We start from the raw sequence: 12,838 nt of genomic DNA, 5'->3' as shown, positions 1-12,838 counted from the left end.
GAGTGGGCTTTGTGATGGTATACACAACGCGGAATTCTTTGATTCAAGATATACCGTATTTCGCCAAGATAGGAATCTTGAACTGACTGGGAGGGCTAAAGGAGGGGGAGTTGTTGTAGCTGGGCTGCACGTGCACTCTGTTTATAATGTTGCTTCATATGATAGGGGATTTGAATGTATAATAGCAAAGGTAGCAATAAGGTCACCAAACGTATATGTATGTGCTGTTTATATACCACCGGATTCAAACATGGCTGTTTACGAAAACTTTTTTCAATTCTTTGAGGGCAACATTTCTGTGGGAAGTGCTGTTTTGTATATTGGAGATTTTAATATTCCAGAAATAACAGGAGTGGCATTTTCTTTTGAGCATTCAGCTGGTACTTGTAAAAGTTTGTATAATTTCATGAGCTTGTTTGGTCTAAGTACATATAACAATGTTGGAAACGAAAATAATCGTACATTAGATTTAGTAATATCTAACATAGAAGGAGTGGAAGTTGAAAGAGCGGAAATGTCATTGGTGTCCGAAGATCGCCATCATCCAGCACTGGTAATCTTATGGTCATATAAACGACCACCAAAAATGAAATCCCAAAATAACTTCCAGGGTTACAACTTTAGAAGGGCTAACTTCTTAAAAATGTATAATGATTTATCAAATGTGAATTGGGACTGTCTTAAGCTTTCAAATGATGTTGATGTTGTAGTAGATAAATTTTACGAAATACTTCATAACGTTTTAGGTGCAAGTGTTCCTCCTAAGAAACTCACCAACCATAATTATCCGTGCTGGTTTACGGCTAGTATAATTAAAAAACTTAAAGCAAAATCATACCATCACGAAAAGTGGAAAAGTGGAAAGGGGAATATTTCATTTCACAGGGAGGAATTTCGCAAAATGCGCAGGGAAATAAAACTAGAAATATCGCAAGCTCTTAGAACGTTCATATTAGAAACGGAAAATAAAATAGGCACGGACCCTTGTTATTTCTGGAACTACATTAAAAGTAAAACTAAACATATTTCAACTGGGTTTCTTACCTTTAATGGTCAGGAATTAAAAAACAACAACGATATTGCTAATGCGTTTGCTAATTATTTTCGGTCAGTATACTCAGATGTCGGTGCTAAATATAATATACAACATTACACTCCTGACAAACCTGTTTATGATACATTAGATCTGTTAGTACTCAATGAAATAAAAATGGAAGAAGTAGAAGAAGCGATAAGAAAATTGAAGCCAAAAACGTCTTGTGGTTCAGATGGCATACCACCTTATATACTGAAAGGTTGTATGGACATTCTTAAATATCCCATACATATTATAGCGAATATCTCAGTAAAGACAAGAATTTTTCCAGAAAAGTGGAAAGAAACCATAATCTGTCCGATACCGAAGGCCAACGGAACTAGAGATATAGATAAATTTAGACCCATATCAGTATTGTCACCATTTTCAAAGGTATTTGAACAGATTATTTATCAACGTGTTCTAAATCATGTGAAACCCGTGCTATCGACCTATTAACACGGCTTTGTACAAGATAGATCAACATCCACGAATCTGACCATCATTACTAACTACATTTCAACGGAGATAGATAAAGGTAATCAGGTGGATGTAATCTATACTGACTTTTCTAAAGCCTTCGACCTAGTGGATCATGACATTTTACTAGCCAAACTAGACTCTTTCCACTTTTCTCAAGAGTACAAACAGTTAATATCTTCCTACTTAAGTAACCGTAGGCAATCAGTTGTTTATAAAGGATGCATCTCTGAAAAGTTCAATGCTTTGTCAGGAGTTCCCCAGGGTTCAAATCTCGGACCGCTTTTGTTTCTCTTAGCAGTGAATGATTTGCCGACTAGAATTAAACATGCTAACTGTCTTCTATTTGCAGACGACCTCAAAATATATATTAAGGTAGATTCAATTGAGGATTGCGAAAAAGTACAACAAGACTTAACTAACATTATGGAATGGTGTAATAAAAATAAATTTAAAATGAATGTAAATAAATGTAACTTCCTACGTTTTACACGTAAGAATAGTTATGTAGACTATACTTATTCGATTGATGGGACAAAATTAAGCTCTCCCAAGTATATCAAAGATCTTGGAATTTTCTTTGATCAAAATTTAACCTTTAAACATCATATGGAAACAGTAACGAGCGAGGCTTATAGAAACCTTGGTTTTATCATGAGGCTAGGTAAAGAGTTTCGTAATGATTTAACTTTAATGAAATTGTACTTTACTTACGTTCGGTCAAAGTTAGAATATGCTACTGTTGTGTGGACACCAAATATGCAAAAATACTGTGATATGATTGAGGGAATACAGAAAAAATTCCTAAGACTTCTAACGTACAGGAAAACTGGGCTTTACCCGAAATATGAATCTTACAGAGAGTTACTGGAAAATTATCAACTACCCACTTTATACGAAAGAAGAAGATATAATGATCTAATATTTTTATATAAATTAATACATGGTAAGATTGACTCTATTGAGCTGCGTTCGTTGCTTTGTTTTCAAGTCCCATTAACCAGAACGAGGATAGGAAACACATCTACGTTTTATCAAAGAAAGGCAAGAACAAATATCCTTCGGAAATCTCCTATATGGAGAATAAGCACTCTCCACAATGAAGTAGAAAAAGACTTCAATATTGATATATTTAGCATGTCGGAAAGTGTGTACAAAAGAACAATTAAACAGGCATGTTTTGAAAACGGCACATAAGGAGCACATATGCTAAAGACAATATGAAGGTGTTTTTTTTTTAATTATCTATTTTGTAATGTAACTTTCTTTTAATTATTTGTATATCTCATTGTTTTGTATTAATATGTATTTCGTTGTCAAAGGCAACACAATAATTGGGCCTAGAGCCTGTTGTGTTGTGCTTGAACTAAAATAAAATAAAATAAAATAAAATAGTGCTATCTAACCGAGTCAGAGCAGGAATGTAACAGAGGGGCCCGAGCGGCAGCAAGAGGGTGACTTGGTAGGAAACATGCGCGTCAGCATGCGCATAAACGAGGATAGTGTGAACCAATTTTACTTGCTATAAAACATGTTGTGGCACAGCCCTGCAACTCTTCTATGATCACTTTGTACTCTCAGTTTATATGGTATAGTCCTTCACTTCATCATGTCTTTCTTTTGGAGTATTAGGAGGCAAAGAGTATACTTTTCATTTCATAACATAACGTTCACCTCCGATGCTTGGGATCCCTTGTACAGTTCAACCTTGTAGTAAGTGGGCTTTCTGGTGGAGACACATAGTGTACGTGGCTTTTCTTTGGATTCACCTGTTTTCTCCCACTTTCTTCATTTTACCATATTCTTCATTATTATATATTACCGCCTCATTTAGCCCACATCGCATAACAGTAAGACATAAAACAAAGATTGCATTTAATTCCATTGCAACAATGAACCCAGCATTCACTCAAAGCAACGCGAACTCTCACTGTTACATATATGTTTATACGGGAGGACCAGCATATTTTAATATCTAATTCAGAAACAACCTCATAGGGTTATAGTAAAATAAATGAAATTATTCTGTAATATATAACGTGAGAAAAGTGAAAGGGCATTATGTATTGTAATGTCCAACACATGTGTCTGTTTATCAACATTCAACACATGCTTGTATTTATAAATAACACAATGTTCGTCTTATTACAAACTACTACAGTCACACGACAGGAACATCAGTGACCACTACTCATGTGATGAAGGAGAACCACCAGCACCAAAGGCGCAGCTATAGAACAGAGGACCTCCACATCTGGTATCAGTTTTCGGCTGAACAACTCCACTTCCTCAGCTTGCTTGGAGCTTTGAGAGGTACCACCTAACCCAAGGCGTTTAGCTACCTTAGAGCTCTAAGGCCTCCTATCTTTCCCACTTAGTTTGTTTGGAGCTCTGTGAGATTCCAAACCTCAGCCACCCAGCCTGCGTGGACTTTTGTGGCTTTCTAACCCATGTCTGCTTTCATGGAGCGTTCAGTTTCCTAAATAAGCCCCCACTTGGTTTGCTAGGAATACTGGGGGAATTCTTCCCTATACAGACATGACTCGGGCTTTGGAACACTTACCTTTCCTAGCTATTAGAAAATTGTTATAAATGCATTGTGATATTTTATCATACTGTTTATAAGAGGAAAATTTTGAAATAAAATTGGTAGTGGGAGAAAACGATTCTCGTGTGTAATTTCCTCTACCTACCAACTTTACAACATATACGTATATATATATATATATATATATATATATATATATATATATATATATATATATATATATATATATATATATAAAGATTGTGAGGTCCTACATTACAATGAATAAATACTACCAACATGTTCCTATTAATCTATATTCAACTTACCATTACAAAACAAACAAGGCACAGAAACAAAACAACCTTGGTAGTAGACATTTTCATTTGTTTTTCTGAAACAAAAGAAACATTCGTAAAAAAAATATGAAATAACATTAGTATTAACAAACTGTGGTAACAGGTATTAAAGAAAATCAAGCGACACTATTATTTATGTACGAATATATGCTAGTAGTTTGAGCGAACACACTATACTAGCAGCAGTCAAAAAGTTTCCGGAATGTTGTTGTTGTTGCATTAGTGATGCAAAAGCAATGAATTTTGAGTAATATATTCCCTAGTTGTCTAATTCTGAACTTAACAAGTGAAGTGTGAACACGTACTGACAGGCAGTGTACGAGCAGCGTAGTTGAACAGAGGAGTGTGTGGTGAAATGGTAAACATCAAATCTATGTTGCAAATTGCGGAATATGTGATTTAGAGAGCCTACTAGGATAAAAAACAGTTTAGAACCATCAGATGTTTTGCTCTTCCCAAAGCTAAAAATGGACCTCTTTCATTTCGCCAACATAGAAGGGATCACATCTAACGCGACGGCCGAATTTCGGAAAATACCAAAAGAGACCTTCCGTCGGTGTTTCCACCAATCACAGAAGGGATGGAACAAATGTGTGTGTGTTTCGAAGGCGACGATATTGAAGGCAATTATATAAATGTGTACTTACAATGTATTAATGAAGAGTTACAACAAAATTACACTAACATTTTGACTATTCCTCGTATATTCTAAGTATGCAAAGATTTAACATCACCAATATTTTTGAGCCTTCAAAAAATTGCTCAAATCGTCCGTCATTTTCCACTCAAGTAAAAGATAGTAATGTAGAAGTAAGATTCTTTAATTGATATTGTACTTGGAACCTTTGGATTTGACCGGTAGTGTTCATCGCTATACTTATTTCCACCTATTTCGTCAGTGATAACAAGTGTGTCGGAATGATAATTTTGTTATGTATTCACTGATAAAATTCCTCCCGAAAATTTCTTCCTCTTGCCGATTGGTAAAGTTTCCAGTTTAAAAGGTCTTTAAGACACGACAATACCATTGAAATACAGTAGATAGAGAATGATCTCAAATCTAGCTAATATACAGGGCTAGCACAAATTATCTCCCTGGTTTTATTCTCATATTGTATTGATATTTCAAGGCGTATAGAATTGAAGCATAATGCATATAAGGAAAAAATCACCAAGTTTCAGCTACAAGTATTACGAGTGCTCGATAGTTCTCCCCTTTCCCATCCACTCATGTTGGAGCATATTCTAGTTAACTCCTTTTACATTTGATGCAATTCAATTCTTCAGGTGATCAAGATTGTCAGACAAGGCACTTTACACACTGTTCGCTGTGATTCACCAAGCTTTTGCCAGCCATCATAGTCAATTTGCTCGGTCTTCGCTCATATATTCCTCTTACACGTTGAACGATTTCCACGGAAACAAGTGAAATTGCCGTGGACCTCTTCTTCCAGAGACCTCCAGTTAGTATAAGTTTAGAATACTAACTATGAATTTTCTTTTCAATTGATTCCTCCTTATACAATCGTGTAAGGAAATGTCTTTGGACAATGGTTACTGATCGTGTTGTATGGAACTCAATGGAGCAATATGAAGGCTTCTCTTCTGTCACTGTCATTTTCAACAAATATTCATCAAACTGGTGCTCTAAGGCCTCTCATGATATCTGAAACGAAACTTGGCGAGTGTTTCTTTTCAAGCATTATGTTTTAATAATTTTCGCATTGTTGAATACAATATGTGGACGAATGCATGGAGATTATATGTGTTAACCCTATACAAAAATGAAACTAGTGTTGTAAGTGACAGAAACATGGCAGAGCGACCTAATCATTTCCAAACAATTTTGTAATATAGCTATCACATACCTCGAGATGAGTTTTTATCACGTCAATTGAATTAAAATGTGTATTCTAAGGGGGAGTGCGGTACCATTGTTTATGCTAATAAAAAAATAGTATGTCACGAGGTCTTCCAGTAAGGAAGATGAAATTTAGTACATAAACTCCTCATTACAAATAAATAAACAGGTTTCACAGCAATTTTAAAGAATCTCGTTTAGAGAGGGTATAGGAACTCTTTTGTACTTCTTTTTGTCACATTGAGAGAAATCTTGTTATGTGTTTTTGTTTGTATCACGGGGAAATGATTGATTCTCTAGCAATGCATTTTGGAGTATGGTTAGCACTCACTTTGAGCTAGCGTTTTTTAAAATTCACTTTTATTAGAGGGTGCATGCGGAATTAAAACTTATGCGAAAGGTAAGATATATCACGAGCGTCTCAAGCTAGGAACAGGAAACTGTATCTGAACTTCTCATTCAAGATAAGCTGACATATTGTCCGAGCATTTTTCAAATTTCCCCTTCTAAAGGGACAGTGGAGACATTTCTATAATATTTCCTCACATTTAAAAACGAATTAACTTATGTTTGTCAACGCATCATTGAAAGTCGGTTGACTTGTTTGAAATGAAGTTTGAAATCTAGTAATGTACCTCAATTTAGATTATTGTTATAACTTATCACTTTGATGCAAAAAAAAAAAATAGATTATTTAATTTTTTTATCATCACGCTTTCATAGATTTTAACTTTATTTACACATACTTCTGGTGATTACTGGCATTTATGTCCTTAAGCTCGTCATATCTAAGGGATGACATCCCTCGGCTGGCATACTACCCGGGGAAGGAGAAGAAAGGAAGGAAGCAACCTGAGACCTGTAGGCTATATGTGTGATACTATCACGGAGTTTGCCTGTTGTGAATGAGGAAAACCCAAAGGAAAACTCACTCAACATGGCTTGGCTGAAAAATCTCTTACGCCTCTTCAATCGAATACCCCGAGTGGGAATCGAACCAGGGAATGCTTCCAACAAAAAGGAGAGAGAGTGACTACACTACGCTTTCATTGAAATACGTGTCCTAAGGGGAGGGGCTCAAATACATTCCATAATCCTTTTATTTCCGTATGACGAACGGATATTTCAGCTAGTCATATATAAGGAATAATGCCAGCAATCGCTTATATTTCAAACCCAATTCTTGAGGAAAACGTCGAATTGTAATATTACTTCCAAAATATTTAAATCCGTTACTACTAACAATATTATATTTCGTAAAAGTTTAAGTTTCCCGTTATTTTACAAATGGTGATATTAGTTAGTAAAAAGAACTACATATTAGTTCTATACTTATATATGATTGTGTAAATTTTCAGAGATGAGCTACTGGATGTTTATCTCATAGTTGGAATAAAATTTTCTTTCACACAGAAACATGTAACCCCGTGCTCGTTGATACTGAAAAACTACATTTAAATTATATGATAAATTTCCAAGTACTGTAATTACCTTATGAAAAATTTAAATAGTTGTAAAGTACTTTTCCTTCTTACTCTACATATACTGTAACAACTTGGTCTTACAAATTTGCCAATGATTTTCTTTACCTTTTAGCAAAGACAATCACTAAAAGAACAGTAAGTAAACTATAACAAACAATGTGGATTACCTCTAGCATTAGGAGTTTCAATACACTTTCTTGTATGTTGATAATGACATGTCTTAAATCATTCGTTTTCTTTCATTTGTGGCGTAATAAAATAATATACAGTGGGCGAAAGAGTTATAAGCTTAATCCACTTCGTAAGGCTGTCTGTGAATCGAAAACATTCGTAAACCGATTTTTTCCCATTGGACTTAATGTAAACACACTTAATCTCTTCTTGCAACAAAATCATGACATTTGATGTGTTATTAATATTTTACATGTTAAATTTTTCCAGTAGAAAATAATACAGAATTAAAATAACATTATCCCTTTTGAGAACAACTAAGTTATTTTTAATTAAATGAAGCAATGTGCAAGTCAGAAACCAAAAGTGCTTTAAAAAGGTAGCATTTGAACTCTCTTCTTGCAAATAGTGTTTGGGGGTATAGGAGTGTGTGCGTACCTTCGTACCCCGAAAAAAGATTGTTCGTAAGCTAATGCAAACATTATTTTAGAAGAAATTTGTTCGTAAACTGTTAGTTCACTGTATTACTTACAGAAGTATGAAATCAGCTGATGAGAAAAGTGAGGAATACACTGTGAAAGCTTATGTTATGTTAAAAATTAAAGCAAGACAGAAATACTTATAGTGAAAAAAGCTTGAGTGGCTAAAGTCCAATTTTCTTTCTTTTTTTTTTTTTTTTTTTTTTTTTTAACTGTTTTAGAAAGCATCATCTTAAAAGGGCTCATTAAAGTGTCGCACTTTATCTCCAAGAGATATGTGCACTTTCCATAGCAAAAGAAAAATTATGTTGAATTGTTCCATAATTTATAAATAACTGTTCAGACTCATTTTGAAATTCCCTTTCCCGTTATTCATATCAAATTAAGGAAATAATTGTTCAAATTTAAATGTCAAAAAGATTAAGTGCATTCGCTAAACCACTCTTCTTCTTTGTGAAATTTGTCGTTAGCAAAAGATCATTTTTTTAAAATGTCACAGAGGAAGCGTACAAAAGAAAAAATATGTCAAATGCGAGGTTATTTTGACCTTGTTAGTGATGTTAGTGAAGTTTTGTCGAAATGCTGATATAAAAATATTTTGTTTAACATTAATATTATTATTACTAATATTACGACAATTTTATACCGCAAATATTTATTTTCTTGTTGAAATACTGTACAACTAAAAATATGATTACCGCGTATGAACTTAGTAGTACTTCTATAAGAGCAGACCTAATACAGTTAAAGATTCAGGTGTTTTTGATCGGAATTTAACGTTCACTAAAAACATCGATAATGTTTCTTATATTGTTTTTAAATTATTAGGATTCATAATAAGACTTCAGTAATATTGAAACATACTTGAAAATGTATTACTCATATGTATGCTCAAAATTGGAATATGTTGTAATTAGGAACCCCAAAGTATCGTCAAAAAGTTGAAAAAGTTCAATTAAAAATTTCGTAGATATTTGATATATAAAGCAACTGGAATTTATTCCTCACTTGGAAACCGAAGTACACTGATAGACCAGAAGGTAAAAGTGAGGGACAACGCGGGAGGACGTCATTTCTCCACTTCCAAAAATATCTAGGGCGTCTCTAGTCTTCTAAGAAAATTACAATGACTAAAGATAGCCAGGGGGACGTCGTAACGTCATGTGTGCTTTACCGATCCGCTCTTACCCCTGTGGTAGAAAATTTTAATTTATTAGAACAAAGGCGTAATATTGCCGATCTGGTATTCCTTAAAAGAATCAAAGTGAAAATGAAAATGAAATCTTTAAGTTTTACGTCTCATGGTTATGCCGGTTAGGCTAAAGGAGACGGTAATTATGAGAAATGAATGAAATGGTGGAATGAAGAAAGTAGGAGGAAACGGGAGAACCCCGAGAAAACCCACGCACACGGTGTTTGTCCACCACAAAGTTCACTTGGCGGGAGCAGGGTTTGAACCAGGGACCCCAAGCACCAGAGTTGAACGCTCTACCACTGAGCCACCGCGGTCCCCAAAATCAAAATGAATTCGATTGCTCAAATTTTATATCATAATTAAACTTATATGTTGCTTTAGCTACATACAGATGTCTTCTATTGCAAAAAGACTAGGACTAATATAATGCTAAAGTCACCAATCTGAAGAATATGTTCTTTTGTCTACAACACATTATGTCAAAAAGATCATAAAATTAATATTGAGTAGCTCAAGTGGTAGAGCGTTGGATTCGGATACGGGAGGTCGCGGGTTCGTTTCCTACTGTCTGACTGGTGTTTTCCAGCGTTTTCCTCAGTCCTACCAGGCATATGTCGGAATGGTACCTACTAAATAGGCCCTGGCCGACACCTTCCCAAATCCTTTGCATTGTTATTGTTGTTGTTAGATATCGAGTATAAAATATGGCCTCTGAGCTGTATCTGGCGATTGTTAAATAAATAAATAAAATAAATAAATAAATACATATATACACTAAAAGAGACTATTATAAAAATATATTGTAATATGTCAACACTCTTAGTTTGGCATCTGCATACTGTGTTGGTAAACAATTAAATAAATCTAGTATGTACGCACAAAGCGAATCATTTATCTTAAAATGCTCTTGATTCATATACTAATAGATAGAAAACACTGAAAAAATATGTGATGCAGATATCGGTAGGGGAACATTGTTTCGGATGCTTTGTAATACCACCAGATTAACAGTGTTTCTAGACTAACAAAGATTAACAGTGTTTCTAGTTGCGTTATTTTTTCAAATGCTAGTAGTCCGATTATTACATATTTGAAATTAATATGTTAAGCTTAACCGTTCAATACCACTTTTGTTATTTGGTGTTACAAGGTAAGGACGATACAATATTCTTACCATCGCAATTTTATTTTTCTGTTTAATCTCCCACGCTTATCCCTTTAGGCTAAGGAAGATGGATGATTTAAAGCCTGCCTTAGTATACATAATACAAATTTTACCATTTTTCTTTTGCTTGTTTATTCATAAGTGAAAGGAGATAACAAAATGCAACTTACCACAATCATAGATAATGCTATTCTACAACACAAAATATGAACCTGAAGAATGTTCAGTGTTGCCATCCATAGAAATTACAGTGTTGCCAGAATAAAAATTTCCCTAAAATCTAAGTTAAGGCAGCGACTAGAAGAACGAACTCAACTGCATTTGATTACGTATCATGTTGTTTTGGTTTGCTGTGAACTACTTTTTAAATAGCATTATTATTTAATTTTAATAACTGTATGTTAAAACTATTTTGTTTATTACAAACCAAATACAACTATTATTTAAAATTTGTACTATTTTTAGTAAGGCAGGCTCTTAAACTAATTGAATGGTAATGGAAGAATTGGTGCGATGGAACTGTGGGAGAAAGCGGGAGTATCCCGTGGGATAAAACCTACGCACACGATATTGTCCACATACTTACTTGGGCATGAATCGAAATAGGGATCTCATGCATCAGGATAAGCGTTCTACCACTGAACCACTGTAACCAGTCTCGGACTGGAGGATATAGGGCCCCGGCAGGAGCCTAACTTAGAGGGCCCCATCTTCTCTTCCCATATATGATGCAGAAGCCTTACAAAGTATATTAAGTTTAATCTTATTTTCTTTATTCTTCTTATTGTAATGACACTCCATTTCCAAACGGGTTTGATAAAGTGCTAACTAAAACATTATAACCTCAAATTAGAGTTAATACTCACTGGTCGAATATTATGAATAATTATAACACTAAGATGAAGTGATTGGTTCACGAATATTGTTTCAGTGGACGCACAAAAGCCTTCAATTATATGTTGAAACATTTTAAGATTTTATCATATGTTTCCTAATGTATATACAAAATTTTATTTATAGTCAATATGTCTCTAGGAAACTAATAACTATTATAAACTCACAGGCATCTCGTTTATTATAAATATTAAAGTGTATAAGACATATTACTGAATTATATTATGAGACCCCTGGAAGCTTCAAAGTTAAAGGAAACACAAGAAGCTAACCACTCTCTGAGTTAACAGCGTAACAACTTCTCCAGTTCTACGGAAGATTCAAAGAGCTCCTCTGAGACATTTCCAACGTACATAAAAATAGAGACATCGAGAGAGCGTAATTTTGTATTAATTAATTACAGATTTGAGAATACTCGTTCGCAGAACAAGTGTGTACATAACAATTTTAAGGCATATTTATAGGCAATATAGAGTGCATTTAATAAACTCGCCTGTTGTCAGGACAAGCAGTGCCACAAGCTCTATCAGTTTTCTAACTGTCTTGCCTTCCTTTTCTTGGAAGTCTTCATTATAGAAATCTCCCTCGTTGCATTTCTGTTTGGTAGTTTGTCTCCTTTTTTACGACACCAGCAGATAAAGCTTCGTACAAGTTTGCGAATCATACAAGTTCTTTCGAAGTTGAGCGTTATGAGGTTTAACTTTGTTGCAAGTGCTGCAAATGCTCTGGAAGTCGTTCTTTTATTTCGTTGAAATATTTAGGTTCTTAACAATCCTGAAGTAATTCAAGAGGAGGTTCAAACAGGGCCGTCGCGTGACCAAAGGGTCGCTGAGATGGCAAATCAGCAAAATTCAAGGAATGCAGATTATGTTGGTAAATGAAGCTTTAAACAATCATGTTAATTCAGATATTTTAATAACGATCAGACCACAGCTAAGTAAAATTTATTTATTTATTTCGTAAGGACAACACAACAGGCTTAATGCCAGTTATAGTGCCGTGTACATAATTATCTAACATACACTATTATACATACCGAGCTGTAGCTAAGGGGGGGCGAGCGGGGCGGTTGCCCTGGGCGCTGATAGCAACGGGGCGCCGAACGAGCAAGAAGGAAGAAAATGTGTTGGAAAAGAGTAAAGACGCGG

General features: G+C 34.7%; 1 protein-coding gene across 1 annotated transcript; it reads left to right on the top strand.

Annotated features, from left to right (window-relative positions):
• The first annotated feature begins 250 nt into the window (after positions 1-250).
• LOC145692120 (uncharacterized) lies at positions 251-1,534 on the top strand. The gene has a single exon (XM_081767417.1). The coding sequence runs from the start codon at positions 251-253 to the stop codon at positions 1,532-1,534; it is 1,284 nt and encodes a 427-aa protein (XP_081623543.1).
• The last annotated feature ends 11,304 nt before the right edge of the window (positions 1,535-12,838 follow it).

This window comes from Thermobia domestica, chromosome 8, assembly GCF_964235325.1.
Source record: "Thermobia domestica chromosome 8, izTheDome1.hap1.1, whole genome shotgun sequence".
In the NCBI taxonomy this organism is placed as follows: domain Eukaryota; kingdom Metazoa; phylum Arthropoda; class Insecta; order Zygentoma; family Lepismatidae; genus Thermobia; species Thermobia domestica.
The sequence above is the reverse complement of the archived record's forward strand: the minus strand, read 5'-3'. Positions and strand labels throughout refer to the sequence as shown.